At 42.8% G+C, this 27,314-nt stretch overlaps 1 protein-coding gene across 1 annotated transcript in view; it reads left to right on the plus strand.

The window, feature by feature from the left end:
* MANBA (mannosidase beta) overlaps positions 1-27,314 on the plus strand; it is a 74,251-nt gene that overhangs the window by 25,812 nt on the left and 21,125 nt on the right. The window contains exons 6-9 of the mRNA XM_060246991.1: positions 8,110-8,233; positions 17,020-17,195; positions 22,680-22,790; positions 26,292-26,443. Coding sequence (XP_060102974.1) covers positions 8,110-8,233; positions 17,020-17,195; positions 22,680-22,790; positions 26,292-26,443 — 563 coding nt within the window. The remainder of the gene's footprint in view (positions 1-8,109; positions 8,234-17,019; positions 17,196-22,679; positions 22,791-26,291; positions 26,444-27,314) is intronic.

Consider the following 27,314-nt stretch of genomic DNA (forward strand, 5'->3'; position numbering starts at 1 on the left):
TAGCATTTTGCAAAAATTCAGTGGGTTCAGCATAGAGTTTTTGCAGAATACCAGAACATCCTGTGTCACTTCCAGTTTAAACCGGAAGTAATGTCGGGATATATAGTTAGCAGAGTGCTCAAGGCTTTTAAGTTCTGAGGAGAGAGGGTGTCTTCTGCCAGGGCTGTAAACATCCTGCTCAAGCTGCTTTGTGCATTATGTGCCTTTACTCGTGTGCTGAACTGCTTACTTTGTGCAGCCCTGACACTTTCTGGGAACAGTATTACCTAATAAGAAGCTACATCTCATTAAGCTGCCGTAAAGTGCAGCTGGATTGGTTTGAGCATATTGCAAGCTATTTTTTAAAAAACCACAATAACAAGGTACCACAACATCATTAAAAATGCAATGATATTTAATCTTTAACAACATCAAACTGAGGCCTGGGAGATCTCTGAGCTCAGTGTTTCTTTATATTTAACTGATGGCTGTGTAGGACCACAATTTGTTTGTGTGGGATAACACACCTCTGGCATAGTTTTTTTTTTTTTAAACAAACAAATCCTTTATTAACACTTCCATATATCAATAACCAACAAACAAACTATACATAGATCATACATACCATACTCAAACCAATCACCCACCCTTCCACCCAAGGAGCTTAAGGGGCTTTACCTAAGCACACATCTGGTTTTCTCATAGTAAATCCCATACTTTTTATCCATATATACAAATAGTCCCAATCTTCCTGCAATCTTGTAGATTGCCTCCTCTTAATCTTACGGTTAGTGTCCATCTCTGCTGCCTCTAATAATTTCTGAATAAATCCGACTCTGTCTGGTAATTTCGAGACTTTCCAGTATTTCGCGTGGAGGATTCTTGCGGCAGTTATTATATGCAACAATATTTTTTTTTCTTGTCTGGGTAGACTTCCTTTACATACATTTAGCAAATGTAGTTCAGGAGTATGTTGAAGCTTAATTCTTAATATTTTTTGTGTCCAAATGTTAATTTGGGCCCAGTATTTTTTGGCATATTCACATTGCCACCAAATGTGGTAAAACCTCTGGCATAGTTTTGCTGACTCTACCCCCCCCCCCCCTTCTAGGATTAGTAGCAGTGTGTGTGTGTTTGGTAAGGGTGGGCAGGCTCTGTTTTAGTCAGTGAATTGATACAGCCAGATGAAATCCCTCATCGCACTGAGGTCCTCCTTCTGTTGGGGATTGTATAAGCATATGGAGCAGAAGTCCATCAGTGGCTATTAGCCACAGCTTATCGTTGGAACTCTGTCTGAGGCAGAGATGCTCTGTATTCTTGGTGCTTGGGGTGGGGCACAGTGGGAGGGTTTCTAGTGTCCTGGCTGCACTGGTGGACTTCCTGATGGCACTTGGGTTTTTTGGCCACTGTGTGACACAGAGTGTTGGACTGGATGGGCCATTGGCCTGATCCAACATGGCTTCTCATATGTTCTTATGACCATGTGACTGTTGTTTCTATGTCTTTCACCTCTGGGAAGATATGGTCATGGGTCTTCCTGTGGCTCCTGTGGTTTGACCCTTTAAGTAAATGATGCTGGTAGAGCTTTGGTAGTTTGGTGATCTGTATCCAGCCATGTTCTGAGGTTGAAAGGCAGTTCTATTTTCTTAAGAGGAGGTGACAATTTCTGTCTGTTTCTCCCTGTCCCATTGCAGATGCTATTCTGTTTCTGACTGCCACAAACAAAATGTTGGGCTCCATAGATTGCTGTGGGGAGTCAGTGAGAATGTTAAGGAAACTTAAGGACACTTACATTTTCTTCCCTTCATGGTTGGATATGGCTAGCATCTTCTCTCTGCTGTTACCCTTATATGTCTTGCTGATTATGTTCCCTGCAAGACAAACTGAGGAAGAGATCCCTGAACTTTAACACACCCCAAAATTAGAGCAAGGTCTGAGTCCAGTAGCACTTTGAAGACCAACAAAGTTTTATTCTGGGTATAAACTTTTGTGTGCATGCCCACTTCTTCAGATGAAAGCACACAGGAAGTTATACCCAGAATAAAACTTTGTTGGTCTTCAAGATGCCCTTGGATTCAAACTTTGTTCTGCTGCTTCAGACCAACACAGACCCACCTGAATCTACAAAAATTAGAAAGGGGGTTCTTTTCCTTTATAATGTAACTGATGTGATGGAATTGAGGATCTCAGTAAGCTGCAAAAAAGGCAGCTGTTTTGGTTACAATGGTTAATTAAAACATGGCGGGTCATCTTTCTGCTGAAGGATCCATATATTGTTTCTACTCTGTAGAAATCAGCATGAGGGAGAAAACAACTTGAACAGCTGTATTCCTATTTTTGGAGCAGAAGATGCTGGGAAGGTTGTTTTTCTATAGTGCCGGGCTGCATGTGTCAAGTATGAGGATAATACCTCCTTTTTAAAAAGAGATTTTGTGCCTTGAAGGGATGTTGTCATCATGTCTGTATACTGATTAAGCTGGTTCCTAATGAGGATTTATTTTCCATGTTTTTCCTCATCACATTTGAGTGTCTCTGTCGTCCTCCCAAGGAGATTAGGGCATCCTTCATGAGGCTGAACAGCAAATGAGGGGGTACCATTTATTAGTAGATGCAGTGAAGGGGACCCAGATGTTAATGCTTTGGGCCTCAATCTGTGGGGCAGGTCTCCTTGGTGGTCCAATGGACACCTCATGTTAGAGTCCTAGGGAAGGGTAGAATCCTGAGGCATGTGAAGCCTTCCTTTTTTACCAGCCAAGATCTGGATGGTCTAAATGTCTCCCATCAAAGAATTTTAAGCAATTGAAGGGAGAATATTATCCCCATGGCTCAAACTGGTTTTGGGGGAAAGAAACACAATAAGAGCTGATTATTTGTGCTGGATTAGGCAGAGGAAATTCACAATTGGAATCTAAATTCAAAAAGACTGTGACACTTGTTATTGTGGTAGCAATGGAAAAAAAGATGTGTCCCAGTTCCTTAACCCAGTCACTGGGTGTGACCAATGGCATCTAGCAGTGACATCACTGGACTGTGTTGTGTGCTACTGGGCAGTGCCCAGAACACTGGCACCATGCAGCCTTGGCTCACTTAGTGGTGGTGTCCCTTCTCTCCCCTGCACAGGTATGGCTGTATAGCTGCAGCCGTTTCAATATGCCAAGTGAAAGTGGATTGAAATCATTTTTTTTAAAGTGTTGCTGTTCTGAGATGACAAAATGCACAAAAATTTGTTCCAGGATATTGAGACTCAAAGGCAAAATAAAATAAATACCACTGAGAGAAATGAAATTAAGTGCAATAACAATCCGTCCTTAGTAGGAATCTCATGGATGAATTTCTAGGGCTGTGTATGGGAAACATTTCCTTATAGTACTTCAAGGCTCTATTCACACATTTATTTTTTGATGTTGTAATGTCTGCACCTGGTGATGCTACCACTCAGACTCCACCCCAGACCATTTGACCTGGTTGGTTACAACTGAGCCAGCTGAAGCTTAATCCAACCAAGACGGAGGTACTGTACCTGAGTTTTTTGGGGCTAAGACTGGACATCCAACTCTCCACCCTGGATGGCGCATCTCTTGTGCCAGCCCAGAAGGTGAGGAGTTTGGGTGTGATACTAGATGCCACCCTTTCTATGGAGGCCCAGGTCACAGCAGTTGTGTGATCTGCCTTTTATCATCTTCGGCAGGTCAAACAGCTGGCTCCTCACGACTTAGCTACAGTGATCCACTGGATCCAGTGATCCAGGCTGGACTACTGTAACTTGCTGTGTGCAGGCTTATCCTTGGGGCTGATCTGGAAACTCCAGCTGGTGCAAAATGCAGCAGCACGATTGCTGTCTGAATTGCCTTTACGGGCAAGCAGTCGGCCAATACTGCACAGTTTGCACTGGCTACCAATTGAGTACTGGATCCACTTCAAGATTCTAGTACTGACTTTTAAAGCCTTGTGCAGCCTGGGACCAACATACCTGTGGGACCGTCTCTCCCTATATGAGCCCCAGAGATTATTACGATCGGCCAATCAACATCTTTTGACTATCCCTGACTCAAAGGATGTCTGGCTTGTCAGGGCCTTTTTGGTTCTGGCCCGGCCTGGTGGAATCAGCCCCTCATTCAGATTCAGACCCTACCGAATTTACTACTATTCCGTAGGGCCTGTAAAATGGAGCTATTCCGCCAGGCCTTTGGCTGAGGCAAGTGGGCGTCCTCATTTCATTGATTATACCATCTATTGGCCTCCCTGCACTGATTTACCATCCTGATTGCTAGAGATTGGGCCAACAATTTTGACATCTAGGACACCTATGACATCTATGTCCTAATTTGTAGAATGTGCTTACACCATCCAGGCTGTTTTTATCAGTTTTAAAACAATTTATTAATAACATATAGTAACAATATCTAATTATATCATTACTATCCCTAACCCATATGATATTTTTCTAATCCCCCCTCCCTCCTTTACTAGACTTCCGCCGATGTTATATACTTAAGTTCACTTATAAAGGTACCCTTAACCCATCAAGGTTCAGTTTCTCCCTTTTCTTAAATTCATTGTTAAAAAATTGCCCAATGTCCTTTCAAATGCCACTCTTTTTCTATATATCCTCTAAATTTCTTCCATTCCCTTTTAAACACTTCCAAATCATAGTCTCTTAAAGTTCTTGTTAGTTTATCTATCTCACTCCATGATAAAACTTTCACAATCCAATCCCATTTCTCTGGTATTTTTTTCTTGTTTCCATAACTGCGCATATAATGTCCTAGCGGCTGAGAGCAAGTACCAAATTAGAGTTCTATCTTCTTTTGGAAATCCCAACAGAAAAGTCTCTGCTACTTTCTTAAAATCATATCCCAAAATTTGAGATATTTCTTGTTGTATCATCTGCCAAAACTTTTTCGCTTTTTCACAAGTCCACCACATATGGTAAAAAGAACCTTCATGTTTCTTACATTTCCAACATCTATCCGACATCTTTTTACTCATCTTTGCCAGTTTTTTTGGAGTCATATACCACCTATACATCATCTTGAAACAGTTCTCTTTAATACTCTGACATGTTGATATTTTCATGGAGTTCTTCCAAAGATATTCCCATGTACCCATTTCTATTTCCTTGTTTACATTAATTGCCCATTTAATCATTTGAGATTTTACTACTTCTTCTGTAGACCATTTCAACAATAATTTATATATTTTCGATATTAATTTTTCATTATCTGTTTTTATCTATTGGTTTTAATTGTTTTAACTGTTTTACTATTGGATTTTTAATTGTTCTATTATGCTGTAATCTGCCCTGAGCCCATTATGGGAAAGGGTGGACTATAAATCCACTAAATAAATAAATAAATATTCCCATGGAGAATATCCCAAAAGTTGCTGTGTTCAAATGTAACAACATGTCATTATATTGCCCTTATGTCTTTTCAGTAACTTCCTGTCTTGCCATTCCCCCTCTGGTAGCAGTGAGGTAAAAAGATCTCCTACCCTGGCCTTGTTTTCTAAGAAATGGTTGCCTCTGACATTAACCTAGAAATAGGTGCCATGCCTGCTTCTCAGTGCGTGCAACTTGATACACTGACAGGCAAGCTGATTCTCTGGGATACAGGGAGCAAGCTAGATGCGTGCTGTGTGGGTTGCCAAAATTAGTGTGGCTCAGCTGCCAGTTATTAGGATTATAAATTTAGATCTGCAGGTCACTACATGTGATTTCAATGAGATCTATTGTATACGTACTTCAGGGTGGGGATCTCTGAGGTCAAGTCAAGACATGACTTGAAGAGGCAAGTGGTCAACAACTTGTGTTCACCTAGGGACTGTACTGGAATGATCTAATGCGTGGAAGAGCTGAAGTTAACTCGCCGTATGCTGCCACCCACAGCCTCAGTGTGTGGTGATCTGAATCTGGGGAATCTCTTTGCATGTTGCCATACATTGCATGAGCAACTTTTCTGTGGCTTCTATTTTCTGCAGTCACTGCTCTGTTTGGAAGGTGGAAATATTTGAGACCCATGACCTTGGGGCCTTTACCACCTTGATCATTGTCCTTTCTGTTAACTGAGTAAGAACATAAGAAGCACCCTGTTGCATCAGACCAGTGGTCCCTCTAGTTCAGCATGCTGTCTCACACAGTGACCAATCAGTTCCTTTGGAGGTACAACAACAGGGCATAGAATCTGAGGCTTTCTGCTGATGTTGCCTCCTTTCACTGGGATTCAGAGTTTTAATGCCTGTGATGGTGCAGTGATGGCAGACAGCCGGCTCAAGACCACCAGCTTTCACAGCTATCCTCCACAGTAGTGTTATATAATAATAGAATCATAGAGTTGGAAGGGATCTCCAGGGTCATCTAGTCCCAACGCCCTGCACAATGCAGGAAACTCACAGATACCTCCTCCTAAATTCACAGGATCCTCATTGCTGTCAGATGGCCATCTAGCCTCTGTTTAAAAATCTCCAAGGAAGGAGAGCCCACCACCTCCCGAGCAAGCCTGTTCCACTGAGGAATTGCTCTAACGGTCAGGAAGTTCTTCCTAATGTTGAGCTGGAAACTCTTTTGATTTAATTTCAACCCATTGGTTCTGGTCCTACCTTCTGGGGCCACAGAAAACAATTCCACACCATCCTCTATATGACAGCCCTTCAAGTACTTGAAGATGGTGATCATATCAGCCGCCTCCTCTCCAGGCTAAACATGCCCAGCTCCTTCAACCTTTCTTCATAGGACTTGGCCTCCAGACCCTCCACCACCATCTTTGTCGCTTTCCTCTGGACCCATTCCAGCTTGTCTATATCCTTCTTAAAATGTGGTGCCCAAAACTGAACATAATACTCCAGGTGAGGTCATACCAGAACAGAGTAAAGTGATACCATCACTTCATGTGATCTGGACACTATACTTCTGTTGATACAACCCAAAATTGCATTTGCCTTTTTAGCCACCACATCACACTGTTGACTTATGTTCAGCATATGATCCACTAAGTCTCCTAGATGCTTTTCACACAGACTACTGCTAAGACAAGTCTCCCCTATCCTATAACCATGCATTGGATTTTTCCTACCTAAATGCAGAACTTTACATTTATCCCTGTTAAAATTCATTTTATTGGTTTTAGCCCAGTTTTCCAGCCTGTCAAGGTCATCCTGTATTCTGTTTCTGTCTTCTACTGTATTTGCAACCCCTTCCAATTTGGTATCATCGGCAAATTTAATAAGCATTCCCTCTATTCCTTCATCCAAATCATTGATAAAGATGTTGGGCAAAACAGGTCCTGGGACAGATCCTTGAGGCACTCTACTTGTCACTCCTCTCCAAGTGGATGAGGAACCATTCACAAGCAACCAGTTACAGATCCACCTAACGGTAACAGGATCCAATAGTGCTTTGTGTATTCTGGAATGTTCTCTCAGTTGATGTGAGGTGGGGTAGAAACAAACAGGCCTGGTCAGTGCTTAGTTAGAAGGAGTGTTTGCCCCAGAATATAATAATAATAATAATAATAAATTTTATTTCTACCCCGCCCTCCCCGCAAAGCGGCTCAGTATGAATATGCTTCAAGATACTGTACTCAGAAGTTCCTCAGCAGTATAATCAAGACAAAAAGAGTTATTTGAACACAAAAAGTTTTAAAGCCATTAGACCAGAATGTATCAGACATTGGAAATCAGCTTTCATACATATAAACTGAGGGTCCTGTGGATTAATGTTTTACACTCTTAAGGGCTTGAAGAGGTCAATTTCTCCATCCCTCACCACTTTTCCTTCCCCACCTTCTTCAATACTCGCACTCTGTGCCATCTAGCTCATGCTCAGTATTTACCTCACCTGCAGGTCATCTTGTTTCACTGCTGACCTCATAAGCCCTCAGTCATCAAGAAAGAGTGATAAATATTTACATAAACGTTTAGATAAGGAGTGGTAAATATATTAAAAAGAGTGATAAATGTTTTATATTTGACTACTTAAAAATGATTGTTGTTGTTGCCAATGGGAAGAGAGCAGGTGAGAAAGCAAAATAAAACGTGTCGCTGAGACCTTCCACTCTCTCTTACTCCCTTCAGGAAAATAATCCCTTTCTGAAGCAACCTACATTTCTGACGCATGTGTCTGATTAATTCCAGGAGCAGTGCTCGTTTAGCTGGGACTGGGGCCCCTCTTTCCCTACTCAGGGCATTTGGAAGGATGTTAGGATTGAAGCATACAATCTTTGTCATCTGATCTATTTCTCTGTGACTTCTCACTATGGTAAGTTTTGGCTCCTGAACTCTGGAATGTGGATGGGGTGGGGGAAATGGATTTTTTGTTCTGGAGAGATTTAATGTTTCAAAATTAATAACTGATTAGGGCAAGAGACTCTCTCCGTTTTTGAACTCCCCTCAAGAACATTATCTCTTTTCTCATTTTGTCGAAAAATGCTCTGTAAAGCATATTCTGTCTCATAACTGTAAATGGGGAGGAATTGTAGCTGAATGGCAGAGGCCCGGCAAGAGGTCCCTGGCTCAGTCTCTGACATCTCCAGTTAAAAAAGAATCTCTGGCAAGCAGCAGAGCTGCTGCCTGATAGAGCATTTGATATCAAATTAGGCAGTGATCAGACTTTCTATGAAGCAGCTTTGTATGTGAATCCATACCTTGGTCCTTGCATTTTTACACTGGCACCTTGCCTTGGATAACGTTGACTTTCTTGTCCTCACTTTGAAATAACATCATTCTGTCTGTGGAAATATTTGTCCTCTTCATCCATCCACCCACCCATTCACCCCCTGCTCCCTCATTCATTCCTTCATTCTTCATTCATTTTCTTTTTGAAATAGTCATTGTGTCCTGCTCTTATATTGATCTACTGCATTTATACCCCACTTTTCTCTCCAATGGGGACTGCAAGTGACTTGCAACATTCTCACCTTCTCCATTTTGTCCTCACAACAACCCTATGACGTAGGTTGGTCTGACAGTGTGTATGACTGGCCCAATATCACCCAATAAACTTCCATGGCAGAGTGGACACTTCCTGTGTCTACCAGATCTTAGTCTGACAATGTAACCACTCCACCATGGTGGCTCATATGAGGCTCTGTGCAGTCTCCCTTCCAGGTTATTGGTCAGGTCCACATGCTCAGTTAAGTTCAGCAACATTGTCCTATCAAGTGTGCCCAAAACTTCCACAGAGCCTTGAAATGTCACATTTCTATCCCTTCTCTGTTATACAGATGTGTACCTAGTACATCTCTTTCTTGTTGTCTTGTTTTTCTGCCTTCTGAATGTGAGTCTCTCTTATCTCTTTCTGAAGCCATTTCCCCATTCTCCATGAGGTCCCACTTATTTAGGGGAGCCTTTCAAGCAGCTCTAGCCTTAGTTTATGGTCTGTGCTTACAGCAAACCATTGACAGGACTGTTGTGCTACTGCAAACAAAGGTTGATGCAAATGTCAAGGTCCCAAGAATGGACTTCCATGAAATGATAATCTGAGTATGTTGATCTGAAGACCGTGTATATTATCTTATGCAAGATGACTAAATTGCAGGGTGAAGTGGTAGCAATGACATGCCTTCTTGTTCGCTCCCTGCAGCATAGAGGGGAAATCTTCCTCTCTTGCACCCTGTTTGCCCTTATGACCAAGATGTCTGTACCTCATTTCTGAAATGAAAGCTGTTTCCCTTTGATGCTTAACTATCATCAGCAGTACCTTCTAGCGCACGCTTCATATTTATTACCCTCTGGTCAGAAAGCCATTCCTTCACTTCCTGGATGTTCTGCTGGTATTACGATCTAAGAGTTTATGGCAAGGGAAGAGGTGTGGAAGGCAGCTACATGAGCATGGCTTATCTTTGACCGCAAGTTGAGAGGGTTTCCTGTTCTGTGTTTGTCTCAAAGTCGTCTAACCAGTTTCTGTCAAGCGATAATTACTTGTTTATCTTCTGACTTACATTCAGGTTGACTGAAACAAAATGTAGTTTCTTGTAATGGGAATGATGTCCCAACAAGGTGGTGCTCTTTGTGTTGTGATAAGGAAGTGTTAGTTGATGTGATTTTTGGTCTGGAAACCCACATAGCATTAAGAGAGAGACCCTGGAAGTCCTGGCTTCAAATTTCACTTTAGCCAGATACTCTGTGAGTGGCCATGAAAAAAATCTGGGTGGCCATGCTTGAGAGGAAACACATGAAGGGTACCAACAGGGTCTCAGTTAATTACTCTCAGAGTTCCACAATTAAGAAGGGTATATTTACACATCAGACTCCAATTTTGATATATTTATTTGCTTCACTATGTCCCCCCAATTAAATCCAAACAAATAATGACCATATAAACTAAGCTTGAAGAAGTTATTCTGTTAAACATCTTCATTATAACATACATCATTGTATGTTAATTTACTGCTCACCCTTTACTTATATGCATGGACTGGCAGGGATTTTTTTTTCTGGAAAACGAGGTGCCAGAGCTCTCAAGAGGGAAATGAAGGAGAAACACATGGGTGCCTTTGAACTTTTTTTTTGAGAATTTGAGAATTTGTTTCCACAAAGAGGTTCCAGAACTCTGTTCCACCACATCCTTCGAGGGAAAAATCCCTGTGGGCTGGTAACTTCCATTTCAATGTATCTGAAGAGGTGTGCATACACGTAAGTTTATACTTGAATAAAATCTTGTTGGTCTTAAAGGTGCCACTGGTCTTAAATTTTGTTCTGTTGCTTCAACTCAGCTACCCACCTGAATCTTTCATGAAAAAAGTCACTGAACCTCAGTCTTAGCATCCCACTTGTAATGTGGAATTGATAATTACTTAGAAGAGGTTGCTGACTGTAAGTGGAATGCTCTGAACTCTATTATAAACAGTAAGGTAAGCATCTACATGAAGTCTCTAAAGTCCCATTGATTTCATTGAGAAGGTTAAGAACATCTCTCCTGCCAAAGTCAGAGGGCCTTTCTTTGAATGCTATCAAGTCACAACTGATTAATGATGACCCTGGATGGTTTGTAAGGCAACAGACGTTTGGGGGTGGTTAGCTGTTGCCTGTCTCGGCGTAGTATTCAATGATGATTTAACCAGGGCCAGTCTAAGAGCAGATGAAATTGGGCTAGCCTGGATCATGCAGGTCAGGGTCAATGGGCCTTAGAAGTGCTTAATTTGAGATTGATGATGTCCTAAGTATGGTTAAATTAGGACAGTACCTGATACTCGTAGAACAGGTCAGTACTGATACTCCTAGAAATAGCTGTAGCCCTCTGCCAGGATTAATGCTTTTGGAATTCCATTGAATGCCACAAGTTAAGAGTCACACAAGGCACTCGGTATGTGGCCTCCCAGCTCCTCCTGTTGATAACCAGGTATGCAGTCCGATACTGTTTCTGTTCACTCAGCTTGGGGTGCTTCTGGACTGTGGCTGTTTCATAGACTCTGAAGCTGGTTTAGAAGGAGGAAAAAACCTAACTTGGAATAATCCGCAACTGGAGTTCAGTCACAACTCCCCTCCCGTATTACAAGTTGATCAGAGTTTTATGGGCATAACCAGTATGTCTTCTGGAATATAAAGTATCTGTTGTACTCATAAATATTTAGAAAAAGATGATAAAACCTTGTTTTTCTCTGTCTCTCTGCCCTCCCACCCACATCCCCCATCTCTGTAGCAAAGAAGTTGGGCTGTCAGAGACTTAGAAAGTTTAGAGAGATGCTCTCCCTGTTCTTCTGTTCTGCCCCCATGTGACAGAACCAGAAGAGAGGTCAGCATGGAGTGGCACATCCCTATGACGTAAAGAATGCTGGCCTTAATGCATTGGTGTAGGGTTTCCCAAACTTTTCTTTCCTGTGGCCCGGTTATTTTTACACTTCTTCGTGGTCCACTAAAATTTGGGGGTGGAGCTAGCAGACTTTGGGGGTGGAGTTGGGAGACAGGAATTATGTCATTTCCTGTGGTGTCAAGGACCAAGTGATGTCACTTCCGGGGCAAACTGAACCAAAACTCCACCTTTTCCTGTGATGTCACTTCCAGGGCACTTCCCCAAACATGCCTCTTCTTCAGAAGTAAATTCATTTTCAGAAAAATCTCTCTGAAACTCATGCTGACCAAAAGTGGGGGTGGAAAGTAGGTGGTCCTCTCTTTTCACCCTCACACCTGCATGCACCTATCTGTTTGTGTATTCTTCTCCAGCTTGCAAGCACTCCTAATGCCCATGTTCAATTGCCTGCACCACCTACACATCCCTTCCTCAAAAGCACTGGCCAGTGTGTGCAATTGGGAGTGCTGTTGCCATTGCCATCAGGAATGCCAGCACTGTGTACTACCCACACTGGGCCCTGGCAGTTGCTCTACCTCAAAATATGCTGACACATTTAGTAGGCCCTTCCTTCAGCTGCTATTACTGGAAGCCTTCCTCAAGCTACAACAAAGCTTGCTTGGTTTCAAGAAAATTTTTTAACAGCTATTTTTCATACTTTTCTTTGGTTGAAACACGGGGAAATTGCTGTGAAAGGTAGCAGAGAATTGTATCGATGTTAATGAATTAATTTCAAGTTATATGACGTTCATACAAGTTTTTCTGCAGTTATCCCAAAAAAGATATTTATGAGGGGCTTGTAGCTTTTTACTGGCTGTGTTTCCCATGCCTTTAAAAGCAACCTGTTGTGCAGATACTTAGCCAGTGAACTACTTTCATCCTTTTAAAAATCTACAGGAGGAGTTTAATTTTGGTGTCAGACAGCTGCTAAAAGCAGGAGCAGTAAAATGGTACCAAGTTCATAGTTCCATTTCTTCCAGTGCTGTTGAGATATATCGCAGTAATCTCCAATAATCTCTTTCTGCCCCACACCTCTTACTTTCACTCACTCACACAGAAATCTCATAGAAGGCTGCCTGGCTACAACTGGGGGTGCCAACTTTTCATTGGCAGAGCTCCTATGTCTGCAACAACAGCATGATGAACAGAAAAGTTTCATCCAGCAAAAATGGAAGGAAAGAAAGAAAGAGAAAGAATGAAATGGAAGGAAAGGAAAGGAAAAGAAAGACATGGAAAGAAAACGCATAAACATAAGAGGAGCCATGTTGGATCAGGCCAGTGGACTATCCAGTCCAAAATTCCCCCATACAATGCTCAAAAAGCACCAGAATGTCCACCAGTGGGGCCAGGGCACTAGAGGCCCTCCCACTGTTGCTTCCCCTCCTCCCAGCATCAAGAATACAGACAGAGCATCACTTGCAGGGAAAGAAAGAGAGAGAGAGAGAAAAGAAAGAAGGGGGGCAAAGAAAAAAAAGCCTTCCTCACCATCAGATGAACCCACCCAGCAAAAATTCTGCCCAGGGGCTGTTTGGTAAAAAAAATAGCTACTGCAATGCCCACTCCCCGCCGCTCCCGGGTGAACCCCCCCCCCCTTTGCCACCCAGGCCTCCCGGGGAAACCTCCCCAAAAGAACATACTGCAAGGCACATGAAAGCTCATACTTGAAGAACGCTTCATGGGTCTAAAGTGCCAGTGGATGCCAGCTTTTCTCTCAAACGCTGGGAACGGGGGAGAAGGAAGGAGAGGCAGCTCAGCTCCTCTCTGCACAACACAGAGACGGGGTGGGGCTGGCTTTGGGTTTTTTTGTGACCCGGTAATGAGGCTTCTGTGGCCCAGTACCGGGTCACGACCCTGCAAATGGGAAACACTGCATTGGTGTATGAAGGTCAGCATTCTCTACTCTGACTGGCAGCAACTCTCCCAGTTTTTCACGTGACCTACCGGTCCTTTTAGCTTGAGATGGCAGGAACTGAACCTGACACTTTCTGCATGCAAAGCAGATGTGCTACCATTGAGACAGGTTTGTATGTGTTTTTCAGGGGAGCGTGTGTCTTCCTCTCTTCTGGAGCATACATTGCTAATTACAGTTCCAGAAAAGATGGAAGGGCTTGTCTGCATCTCCCTGTTCTCCTCTTCACACCTGAACTTTAGGCAGTGTTAACACTTGCCTTGAAAACCCTACAGGATTGCTATATGCCGACTGAGATTTGATGGCATACACAGCACACAATGTGAGGATCTCAGGCTGTGGTGGTAGTTTTGTGAGAAGAGACTGAGGCAGTGCTCACGATAGATTTGCCAACTCTGGCTTGGGAAATTCCTGGAGATTTGGAGGGGGTATTCCTAGAGATTTGCCTGTAGAGGGGGGAGTATATGGGGATGGATTTTCCCTAGTATCTGTGGTTTACCACAGGAAATTCCAGGAAAACTCCAGTTCTTATCTGGAGGTTAGCAGTCTTAGCCTAGTAGGGATTAGAGTTTTCACCAAGTAACTTGTTGGCCCTGACCCATAAATTTTGTTCTGGTTTTCCTCTCAAAGAGTTCAGCTAGGAATCTCTGGTACCAGTGTAACTGGCATTTGAATAACAGGCTGGGGTGAAAGGCGGGTGTCAATGTGACAAGAGAGAACTAGTGGTTTACCAGCTAAGGCAAAGAAAAAGAGCAGTGGATGCCTCTGTTTTCTTTCTTGGATTGTTACATGGACTCCAGAGGAAAAGGCAATGGGAATCTGGCAGCTGCTGCATTTCTGAGGCATGGGCAGTCGCTAGGCAATAAAAAAGACATCTGGTTTCCTGAATTTACTGATTTACTGATTTTGTCTATTGTCTGAGGGGATGATTAGCTGAACCATTGGCAAGAGACAGGTAGTTTATTCAAGCAAAGTGGGAGGGATGAAAAAACACTTGCTGGGAATACCCCTGTAAGTGAATCACTCTCAAAGCTGGAGGTTTTTCTGGAATACAGCAGGGGACCTTCCCTGACCAGTCATTAGCACACTGTTGCTTCCAGCACACTTGAGTGGCCAGAGAGAAACAACCATAGGCCCCACGAAATCCAGACACAATGGGCTTAATTCATTCCCTCAGTCAAAGCTCCAGCCACTTCATAGGCCTATAGCGGGGAAGAATTTCATGCATTTTCTTTCAATGCCCCATTTGTTCACAGTACAGCAGTGATTTCACTGCCCAGAAACTGTGATCTTTCAAAACAGCTGTGTTCATACATAGACTGAATAAAAGAATATATAACAGATGTAGAAAGCTCCCTTAAAAATGACTGGAGCATTCTTGTTTCTTTTGAGGCCTTGTCAGCTTAAAATGGCTGCTGTAATTCTATTACTTTTTATTGTGTGGGGAAATTGCTACTCGAATCTGTTTTGCCAAGGTTAACTTGGTGTCAGACACTCTAGAGTGGGATGAAAGCCCTGACCGATTTCACACTCACCTTATGGCGCGCTCTTGTTCGTCTTCTCAGCACTGCTTCCTTCCAATTTCCCACTATCTGCCCCGGGGCTGCAGTAAGGATCGGTGTTTTCGCACAGCAAACAGAAACTGTTTTTTAGCGGTTTCTGTTTGTTGCATGAAAACACCAATCTTTGCTGCAGCCCCGGGGCAGATAGTGGGAAATTGGAAGAAAGCCGCGCTGAGAAGATGAACCTGAGAGTGGCATAAGGTGAATACAAAATCGGTCCCTATTTCTTCTTTAGATATGTTGAAGTACCACCATTGGTAAATATATCTGGAAATTGTGGTGTGCATCTACGTCTCCAGGCCTTGAAGCAACCCAAGGATGGGTGGTTCTGTGAATATTTGTCTTTTCTCATTTTTTCTCTTATCTCATTTTTTTTAATCCGGCCTTTCCACTAAATGGCTTTAAGACGGCTCACAAACATTTAAATATAGAAACTCAAGACACTAGCTAAAAACAGCAAAAAAACCCAAACCATCAGAGGACTATTAAGGAACACATCAGGGATTTTTTTTTTTCTGGGGAAACATGGCAGAACAGAGTTCTGGAATTCTCTTCATGGAAACAAAATGCTCAAAAATGTTTTAAAGTTCATGAGGGGCACCTGTGTGTTTCTCCTTCATCTTGAGAGTTCCAGCACCTCTTTTTTCCAGGAAAAAAAAGAAAATTCCTGGAACACATCATCCCACAAATGCTGTGAAAATAGATTTAGTCACACTAAATCTGTTATTTAAAAGACAAAGAGCTTGTTGGCACCCAGTTTGAGAGGGTGTTCCAGAAGCAGGGGCACCACCACAGAAAAGGCCCTGTTTCTGGTTACTACTTGCCTAGTGAAGGTAGGGTGACTTGGAGTAGGCTGACATCTTGGAGACCTGATGAAATCATGTTTTACCTTGTTCACACCCAACTTTCAAACATTTTTATCCCTATGTTAGCACTGACTTCAGTGTATAATGCAACATGTGCTATTGCGGGATGCCCTTGAAGACAATCCAGAAACTACCACTGGTCCAGAACATGGCAGGCTGACTTCTGCCAGCCTTGGTCTAGTTGCTGGGAATATGGGTTTCTCATTTTGAATGGCTACATTGGTTGCCAGTCTGAGTTCAATTGAAGGTGCTGATTATGACTTTCAAAGCTCTCCATGACCTGGGACCAACATATTTGAAGGCAGTGGCCCATCTCCTTCCATGTGTTCCTGTGCATCAACTACAGTCATCAGGCTGCCACCTGTTGGCTGTTCCACTATTTAGGGTGCCCTGTCTAGCATCAGCCAGAGCCTGGACCTTTTCCATTGTGGCTCTGTAGAATGGGCTGCCTGGAGAGGTGAGGGAGCCCCTCTTTGGAGATCTTCAGGAGGCACTGCAAGGCCTGCTTGTTTACCAGGGCTTTTGAGGGGGACTGAATAGCAGGCATCATTTAAGGGGTGGAGGTGGAGGGAGACATTGGGGTTTGCTATCTTATTTTTTTGGTTTTAACTGAAAATGTTTCAACTGATATGGAGAACTGCCTTGAACCATGAGGAAAGGAGGGGATGTTGATATAATTTTAGTAGAGATTAAAATACTTCAAGTTCTTTCCTCTTTCTCTCTGTGAGATGAAGATTATAGTAACTAAGCCATATTCTTTGTCTTGTCTTCTCATATCTAGTCCCCTTTTGATGCCATCTAAGGCCTTTGTTACACCTTTTGGCAGTGAATTCCATAAACGAATTAAGGTTATGCTGAGGAGGACTGAAGAACATGATCATCTCTCACACGCATATCCCTCCTTGCTTTGTTTTTGTTCAGAGCGCAACTCTCAGCAGTGGAGTCTCGAAATAGAGTCGGATTTTGATGTAATCAGCTCCAAGCCAGTTGATGGTCTCATGACTGTGAGCATTCCTGAGTTGCAAACACAGCAGGCCCAAACCATAGAGCTTCGTCCTGGAGAAAGCAGCATCACACTACTCATAAACATAAGTAAGGTGAGGTCTCTGGTCTGTCCTGCTGAAGCAAAACATTTCCTTCTGCATGAAAGCCGATGTAGCATACTATGCTCAGTAAAGACTACTGGGTCATGGATGTTTTTACTGCCTTGCTAGCTCATCTGTAACTGTGGGCGCTATCCAGGCAGAATTAAGCAGTTTTAAAGATGTGACTAAATCTGTCCTGTTGACACAAAAATGCTTAATTTGGACTTGATTGTAGCATGCGGTGTTCCTCTTTGTCACAGCCATATCCTGAAGGAGAAGAAGGAACCAGTGTTTTTCCAGTTTGTAACAGCTTCCCTGCTTGAGTGCCTGGGCATGATGCTTCACGCCATAGGCAAACAACCATATTTTGACTCCTGTCGGTGCTTTTCCTTTCTTCTGTGCTGATTGCATCCTGTGCTCAGTAATGTCTTCTTAGAGAATATTTAAAAGGTGATGTTAAAATCACTGCTTTCGATGTCTCCTCAATACATAATGAACGTTCATTTTGCCAGTTGCCCTTCAGATACTTAAAGAGAGCAACCATGTCCCCCCTCAACCTCCTTTTCTCTAGACTGAACATGCCCAAATCCCTCAGCATATCACTAATGAAGACATCCTTAGAACTTTACCCTAGTACAGGGGTGGCCAACGGTAGCTCTCCAGATGTTTTTTGCCTACAACTCCCATCAGCCCCAGCCAGCATGTAGTTGTAGGCAAAAACATCTGGAGAGCTACTGTTGGTCATCCCTGCACCTAATATATAATGAAAAGGTATGTGCTAATGAAATGGCTTCCTTGCAGTTTTTGTTTTGTTTCTGTTAGCATACTAACTTTGTCCCATTTCTGATTTTATTGTAACAGTCCTAAGGAGGTTGTGTGTCTGCAGAACTATACTCCTCCTCAAAGCTAATCTTTCTGTGTAAACTTGTAACATCAACATTTTGTTGTCAGCATAAGTAAGCTTGTGTAAAGAAGAGTCTACCATGTGTCTAAGGAGTGTTCATGAGAGCCAGTTTGGTGTAGTGGTTAAGTGCGCAGACTCTTATCTGGGAGAACCGGGTTTGATTCCCCATTCCTCCACTTGAACCTGCTGGAATGGCCTTGGGTCAACCATAGCTTTTGTAGGCATTGTTCTTGAAAGGGCAGCTGCTGTAAGAGCTCTCTCAACCCCACCTACCTCACAGGGTGTCTGTTGTGGAGGGGGGGGGGAAGGTAAAGGAGATTGTGACCGCTCTGAGATTCAGAGTATAGGGTGGGATATAAACCCAATATCATCATCATCATCTCCTTCTCCTCCTCCTCCCTCTTGAGGTTCACCATCATCATCACCTTCTTCTTCTTCTTTGGTGATAACTGAATATGGAGATGGGAAATGTTAGGAGGGACATGAACATCGATGGGAGAATTTCTTTCTCCTGGTCTCAGGCCTGGCTCACTTCTGCTGACATATCCAGCCATACTTTAAGGACTGTGTCCTTTTGGACTTCAAAGGTAGAGTTGCCAACCTCCAGGTGGTGGCTGGAGATCTCTGGCTATTACAACTGATCTCTGGGTGACAGAGATCAGTTCACTTGGAGAAAATGGCTGCTTTGGAACATGGACTCTATGGCATTGTACCCCTCCCCAAACCCCACCCTCCTGAGGTTCCACCCCCCCAAATTTCCAGGTATTTCCCACCCTGGAGGTGGCAACCCTATTCAGAGGGCCTCAGCTGACATTAGGCCTTTCGGAATGTGTCCCTTGGAAAGATAATGTTTTAAATATACCAGGCATGTCCTAAACCTTTGTGGAGCTTTGATGAATGCATGGGGCACTATTAGCGTAAGGAGGGGACTGTCCAAAATATGCCACACATCCCCAGTGGGATTCTTCCAGTATATAAACAGTGCATACTTTGATGCTACAAAGGGAATGGAATAGTCTACATATACAGTGCATGTGAATGAATAGGAAACTCTGCATATGCAGTAAAATGCTTATGGGGGAGTTAACAAGGCAGCTGAATCTCAAGTAGTTGGTGACACTCAACCTGTCAACTATGCTTGTGTCTACTCTCGTTCTCTGGCCCAGTTCATAGCAAGCAGAGAGAAATCATGCTTCTCATGTCTGATGTCATCTTCTCTGTCCCCTCTGATCCACACTTGCAACAAGGCCATTGTTTTTAGTCCAAAACATTAAGCCTGGTGGTCATTTCAGGACTGAAATAACTGGCTTGTAATGGAAACATTTTGTGATGGAAGGACAAGTAGGGTCATTGAAGGGTTCAGGATTAAGAGCAGGTAACCTCTTACCTGCTGCATGAGCTTTGATAATCAGGCACTAGGAACTGAAAGGATGAGTGGCAATTCTATGTATGTGGTTATGACAATTCACTAAATGAGAGGTCTGAAGGGAACATGGCAGTAGGCTGTTGGTGAAGCCACTGAGCCGCAGTAAGCATTGAAAATGGAATCCCCATCTCCCTTCAAAAGAACAATCTCAGTATGGACTCATCTGCCTGGCTCAAAGGCCTGGAGGATTCTCACAAGAGTTCCTTTCCACCATGTTTCTGCCATGGTGGACTGCTGTCCCTGGTTGTTTTCTTGGTGCTACATTCTTATTTCAAAATAAGAAACGATCTTCTTGTTGCTTTTATGGATGCCAAAATCTGGGCTCACAATTTCTGCTGCGTAGCATATATTCAGCAATAAGGAACACACTGCTGTTGGAGACAAGCTAATCTGTTAGGTAGTGCTCCAGACTGAGATGGCTTGAGCTGACGGCAGCTTTTTCAAAATGTGTAAATCCCCGCCCTACCCCTTTAGAATTGAGTGTACGCCATGTTTTTTAGCTGAGAAGGGGGGAACCAGCTTGCAGAGATATGACATCATTAGCAGCCAATGAGTAAGCTCGGTCCATGCCTGTGCTTCTAAAGCCTGCCTGTGTTTTACACAGCGCGGTGGAAGGTACATGTTAAATACTGTTTTGTTCTCTGTACCTCTAATTCCTGGCCATTTGCACACTGCCGCTTGAAGTAGTTCCAGATAATTGGGCTTCAGTGGCGAAGCTTTATAATTGTGCCTTGGGAACAGGCATATCAAATCACGTTGTCAGACTGTTTTCTCCATCCTTGCTGCCTGAGCATTTCACAAACAATACGTTTGTTTTGTATTCAATGCCAGTCCCGTCCCATTTTGTGGTTTGTGTCTTCTTGTTATCGTTTGCCAGTTTACTGAGCCTGGTAAAGGACAAAATTGTACATCAGCATTTATTTAACCAGTGCTGCTGCTGTCTGAAGTATACCGTTTTGTTATTTGCATGGAGTAGCTGAAAGATATCTGAATCATGAAAGCAAAAGATCTGTTTTCATATCCTATCTTGATAAAATGGGGGGATTTTGATATTCTTGTAAAGACTCAGGTAGAGGGTGTAGAGGGGCATGCCCCATAGGGAACAACATCTCCCGTGCTGGCCTGTTGAAACTGGTGGCCGGACTGCTTGAACGAATTGTTTTAAGCAGCACGTTTGGACAAGCAATTTAAGAACGCAGTGAACTTTGTGTGGTTAAAACCCTATAGAAATGATTTTAATGATTCTAATATTATGGAAGGAAGGAGAGAAGAAGCCAGTGGAAACTCAATTGAATCTTTTGCATGTGAGGAAGCCAGCTCAGTAGGCATGTGCCCTTAGATCCTTAAACTGCAGTTCTGCGCACATTTACTTGGGACTAATCCCCACCCATTACATAAAAGGTGATTTATTTCTGAATGAGCATGATATGCTTCTCCGACAGAGGAGGAGGGGAGGACCAGAGATAGTGCTTTGAGCTCCTTGGAGGAAAAGCAGGATAAACCCCACAATAGATGGATACATAAGATTTCATAATTTAGCTTTCCTCTCTCCAGCATATCAAGGTATAATGGGGCGGGAGAGTTCTTAGTCTTTTCAAACCAGTGGTTCCTGCAAAATAAATCATGTCATCTGGTCCTTTCTAGCATGTTTCAATCATGTTCAGCTTCTTAGTACCCTGAATAAGTACCAGGACTAATTTGTCTGTTTCAGTTGTGAACCTGATTAGTATTCTGTTCTACATAAAGACATCAACAAGCAGTGTCATATTTCATAGTCACAGCAAGAAGTGAAGTCCCTGCCCCGAGGAGCTTACCATCTAAACCTCTGATCTTGTTTCTTCCTCCCCACCCAAAGTGAAAAGAACAATTGGTTCCGGCGAGGAAATCCACAGGGTTTGAAAGCAAGAAGGACTTCCTGAGAACATAATGAAATAGTCTCGCTAAGGTTGCATATAAACAGGAGTCAATGCCTTTTCCCTCCTTCTGTGGAGTGTCTCCTGCTACCATGCCGCAGTTGACACACTTACCAGCAACTGAGTCACTACTTTCATGCTTCTGTAGAATGCTGCTGATGCCCTTAGGCAATTATGGCAGCCATCCTAAGCACTGAAGTCATAGGGTTGCCAGCCTCCAGGTGGGGCCTGCAAGCACACCTGCTTATTACAGTTGATCTTCAGAAAACAGAAATTACATCTCCTGGAGAAAATGACTGATTTGGAGGTGGGCTGTATGATTGTAACCTACTGAGGTCCTTTCCCTCCCCAAACCCCACCCTCGGCAGGCCCTTTCCTCAAAATTTCCTGTTCCAGAGTTGGCAGCCCTAACTGGGCATTAAGTTTCAGTGAGCTCCATGGGACTTACTTCGGAGTAAACAGGATTGTCTTGTATGTCATGTTGCTATTTTTTAAATAAAAAAATACTGGATTTATTTTAAACCTTTTTAAAAACCTGATGTTATATGTGCTAGCCTATCTGAGCTACACACATCTGGGTTTTCCTGCAAGCACACACAACCAGCTTTTCTTGCTCCTGGAGAAAAATCATGTATTGGCCCTAGCATCAAGTAATATTACATTTGTGTGCCACCTCAGATGCCGAACAATCTTCTTAGCTCATATAAATGCATCGCCGGGTAGACTGGCACCAGGTGGTCATTTCTGAAGGCAAACGAAGTGAAGAACAATTTTCCAAGAAATTGTACAATGACTACTTGTATACAATATGGAACAGTGACAAGTAAGTCATGGGCCACACATTCATTTCATAACCTCTTTGGGTAAAATTTTTGTTTAAGCTGTAACAAAACGTCTATATTTAAGAATCAGTTATTTTCCTTTAATAAATGTTTCTAAGACATTTTTTAGAATAATCAAGAAACCTAGAGGTTTATAATCTGAAAACCCCCAACTTTCTCTTCTTGACCTTGCCAAAGATCTGTTCAGTTGAACTAGTATCACCTGTAGGTGGTGGTGGTGATGACGATGATAAGAAATAATAACATTACTCATAATAGAAGTGCTGTAAAATACTCATAGCCTTCCTAATGATGCATAGGCCTGAGCAGGATTCTGAGGAGAACTGCTTATGATGGCTGTCCTTGTTTGACAAATGCAAGTTTGACTTTTGTCTTTAAATGAGATTATCTTTTTCCTGTTCCTTATTTAAGAGCATGGCAGTGGAGACTTGGTGGCCAAGAGGACATGGAAACCAGACCGGATATCACATGAGGACGGTATTCATTATACAGGGAGGATACAAGATTGAGAAGATTTCAAAGGTGTGCCAACTCTCCTGCTTAAAATAGCATAAGCAGACCAATCAGTTCTCTTTGTGTGTGCTGTACAGGACTCCACAGGAAGACTGTTCTGACTTTAAACCTTAAATTTCTTTGGTCTGTGAAACTGAAACAACCTATTGGGTAGAAGGTAGCAGTCAGAGACTAGGGTGGCTCATTGATTTACTGATGCTGATAACCACCTGTCATTTGGCTGCTCATTCTGGTGCTGATAATTAAAAGCTAGTTTGGGGTAGTGATGTGGGTGTTGGACCCAAGTTCGAATGTGCACTCTTCTGGAAACTGACTGGGTGGCCTCAGACCAATCACTCTCTCCTCCCTCACAGGAGTGAGGATAAGTGCAGGATAGGAGAATTATGTGGTCGGCTGCTTTGGTTCCCCACAGGAGAGACAAGTTAAAACATCTAATCTAAATAAATAAATAATCCCAGAGAGGTAGCCATAATGTTGTAAGCCGCCCTGAGCCCGCTTTGCAGGATTGGGCGGGGTATAAATAGCAAATTAAATTAAATTGGTACACTCATAAGAACACAAGAGAAACCATGTTGGATCAGGCCAATGGCCACCCATTCTAACATGCCATTTCACACAGTGGTCAAAAATCAGATGCCATCAGGAGGTCCTCCAGCAGAGTCTATTTTGTTGCAGCAAAAGTAAACAGGTGTCTAGGGGCGCCTTCAAGGCTAACTGAATTTTAATTGCAACACAGGTTTGTGCAAACTAGAAAGAAGTGGGTTCTGGTCTGCAAAAGCTTATAATGGAGTTAAATGTTACTAACCTTGCAGGTGCCAGAAGTCTCCTGCTTACGTTCCAGTGAAAATATGTTCCATCTTCATAAGAACATGTAGGAGAAGAGCTGGCTTTTCCCCTTGCATTTGTCTCCCTAGAGTGACTCTTTCATACCTTACAGGAGTGCGGATGAAATACTCTGGCCCCCATATAAGGAGCGCTTGCTCTGTGCTCATCAGCTCCACATGTTCCTAGTCACCACTGATGCAAAAGCTGTTCACATGATGAGACAGGTTTACAAACAACCCCCACGCAGAGCTGGCTGTCACATGGAAAGTGGTTTTCCACAGAATTGCAATGTTTGTCTTGGCTCTGAGAAGTTAGAAGATGGGCAGAGTTCCTCAGCCTGCAATCAGCTTTCACCTCTGCCTAGCACCTGCCCAACCAGTCAGACTGGGAGACAAATTACAGCTGCTTTGAAATTCAAAAGAGGGAAAGGTGTTTCATTAAAAGCTTGCAGCTCTGTTTTCCAAGTTCTACAACAGTGCGAGGCATAGGAACCTCAGCACTCGACATCTCTAACTTGGATATGAAATTGTGTAAATTAAGGATAACGTCTCGCCAGCATTTAGCTGTCATCTGTCAAAATAATGTGTGCATACATGTGTCAGTGTATATTAGATTGGAAGCTTCTCATGTAAACCCTACCATTTTGGGGGTGAGCGGAAGAGACTTTGTTTGCTGTAAGTGCTTTCCTTTGTGATTTTTCACTGAGCAGGGAAACATTTGGCTCTTCACAGAGATTGAAGTTGGGCAGGAGGGTGGAATCCCATCAGAAAGACCTTCATGTGCACAGGGGGCAATTTTTGACAGTCCCCCCCTCCTGCAGCAGCCAGCAGGTCTCCTGTCATGCTGTTCTTGGGGATCCCTGTCCCTCATGAACTGCACAGTGAGGGGGTGGCATTTCAGGATATAGTGGGGGTGGAGAGTATGGGAAATTGCTGTTCTGTGCACAGAAGTCCTTTTGAGCAAAAAAGTTTTAGACAGGATCAAACCCAGAGTGTGGAGGTATCTCTGCTCATCGGCCCTGTTCAGCGCAGGTGCTGGAGATATTAATAATATAACTTCCTTTGTGGAAAGAGGAATGGAGCGATCTGTACTGTAGTCGACTGTTATCTTTATTTCTTTTTTCCTCAGTCCTTCCCCAACCATCATCACGGTTGATAGCTTAATAGCTTATAAAAATTATTGCTATATCCCAAGACCAGAGGGCTGGTTAATGATTTCCTGCATGGCAAGATTTCCTTGTTATACGAAACAATCCTCCTCAGCTGTTAGGAATGGTGATTTTAGACATTGATTTGTATACTCCCTTCCCTGTTCTAAAAACCTCTGAATTTACTTTAAAAAAAAAAAGGAATGACTGTAACGTGTTGCAAGTGCACCTGCAAATCATTGGCCTTTCTTATACAATAGCAGTCATTTGCAACTGCATTATCCTGCATGGGCATGGCAGTCTGATGGCAAATGGTTGCTGTTCTGCAACAGGAGCACCATATCCAGTGAGGTGTATATGCAGCCCAGTAAAATGGGGGGATACTGTATGTTGGAATTTCTGAATCAAGAATAGGGACTAGAGACCTCTTACTTCATTTAAAACATTTATATACCTCCTCAGGTTAATGAAATCAGGTTGTGCACCGTTGCAATGTGATTTACTCTGCCAACAGATCCAACTTTTCCTGGAGTGTTCTAAGAGGAAAAGAGTCCAAGCTCTTCTGCTTAGTTGTTTGTTGTTGCTCTGCTGACTGCTCCTGCAAGCCAGGATTTTATCCTCCTCTTGCATCCACACTGAATGGAAATGGTCTCCTTGAAAAGGCTGGTGTCTCCTTTTTAACCCAGCCTTGAATTTCTGCAGCCTTGTTCTCTTAGTTTAGTTTGATTCCAACCAGGATCAGGCTGGTTCTTTTCATTAAATTTCTCTCTCAGTAATCACTAGCGGGCTGTGTAGGTGTTTGTAGCACTTGATACATGGTGTTGTCTCTAAGTTGGAGATACGCATGTGGAGCACAAACGCTAGAATGTTCCAGTATTTTCTTCTCAAGCTGAAATTAATTTGATCCATACACAAGAGTTACAATAACATGCTTTGTAATAAATTACCTGTTGTGTTTATAAATAGAAGAAGCCAGCAAACAGCCGTGAGATGTTGTGAATGCCCTGATTTGTTCCTGAAGTGTAAAGGTTGCTTGCAGGCCTCATTTTGGGCAGCAGAGCTCCGGAACCTCTAAATGTTATTGTGCTCTTTCTTTCTTACCCCTCCCCCCCAAAAGAAATACTTGCTTCTGGGCTCCATTGTTCAAACCCTCTGTGAGAATTTTGCTGAACTTTAAGATTTGACAAACTTTCTAATATTTTCCCCTACAAAAATGGGAAAATAACCAAAACATACAAAGCAGACAGATGGAAATCTCCATGCCATTGTCACCACATAGGAGAGAGTAATTTTAAAAGTATGATGGGAGTAAGGTTTTATTATTATAATTATAATTTAAGCAGCATTTTAAGGTAGATGCTGAGCTGCTATAATTTAGTACACCTTCCGGTGATGTCAGGGGTGTGTGGTGTATGTAAATGAAGTTATGCAAATCAGTTGTGCTAATGAACTTTGGCACCTCTTTTTCTACAATATGATCCCTCTTGCTTGTATTACGCAACTGCCATAAACCCATCTATATTGTAATATTTTCACAGGTTTATTTTCGAACCGTGGAACTGGTAGAAGAGCTCATTCCTGGGTCACCTGGCTTAAGTTTTTATTTCAGAATCAATGGACTTCCCATTTTTATGAAGGGATCCAACTGGGTCCCAGCTGATTCTTTTCAAGACAGAGTGACCTCTAAAATGTGAGTTTGGGTGAATGGTCTATAGACATGCTGGTTTCAAACATTGCCATAACTGATCCAATCTCATGGGTAGCATTCTCTTGCAGGATTATACTGCCTGACAGTTTATGTGAGTGCTTCATGTTCAGAGTTTTGCATGCTGATAGGCTGCATTTGCTTGAGATATTAACTTTCTGTGGATGGAGAGATTTTTGATAAGATTCTTCTTGTGCTTTGTAGAGCAGGCCAGTGAAAAGTCAACACCAGATGCCTCTTGACAATGCTTTTTTGGGGGGGTGGGCAGTACTCAGATATAAGATTGCATCAATTTTTAAAAAACCAAAACGTGACAGGAAAAAACTTAACTTTTAACCCCACCCCCCGCCTTTTACATTGAATTCCGTATACTTCTGAATAACGCATGCGAGCTGGATTCGGAAGTATACGATGCTGTATACTTCCGAATCGGGGTATTTGGCGGTCTATTCAGTTCAGCTGAACCGAATGCACACCTCTAATGGAGAGGTATTCAACACACAGTCTGCAGCCTACAAGAGGGTGCAGTCCAGGGGAAAAGCTTCAGTGCTTGATGCCTCTGTGTGTAAAAACAAGCTGTACTTTGACTTTTAAAAAAATTTCAGAATAAATTGGGATAGAGTTGATTGGACGTTCTTTAACCCTTTTATGGAATAAGATGATGGCAACAAACATTGTACCAAGAAACACATCCGTGTTTCTTCCTCCATGCAAGTGTTTTACCAGTTTGAGTGCCTGAACCCAGTCCTGTTATGTCTTGTGGCTGCTCAGAAGCACTCAGACCAAGGGACTTCCCTGTTCCATGTACAGGAAGGTGGGAGGTGTGCACAGTGGGCAGTGTATGGGAAAATTAAAA

This window comes from Heteronotia binoei, chromosome 9 (genome assembly GCF_032191835.1).
Source record: "Heteronotia binoei isolate CCM8104 ecotype False Entrance Well chromosome 9, APGP_CSIRO_Hbin_v1, whole genome shotgun sequence".
In the NCBI taxonomy this organism is placed as follows: Eukaryota; Metazoa; Chordata; class Lepidosauria; order Squamata; family Gekkonidae; genus Heteronotia; species Heteronotia binoei.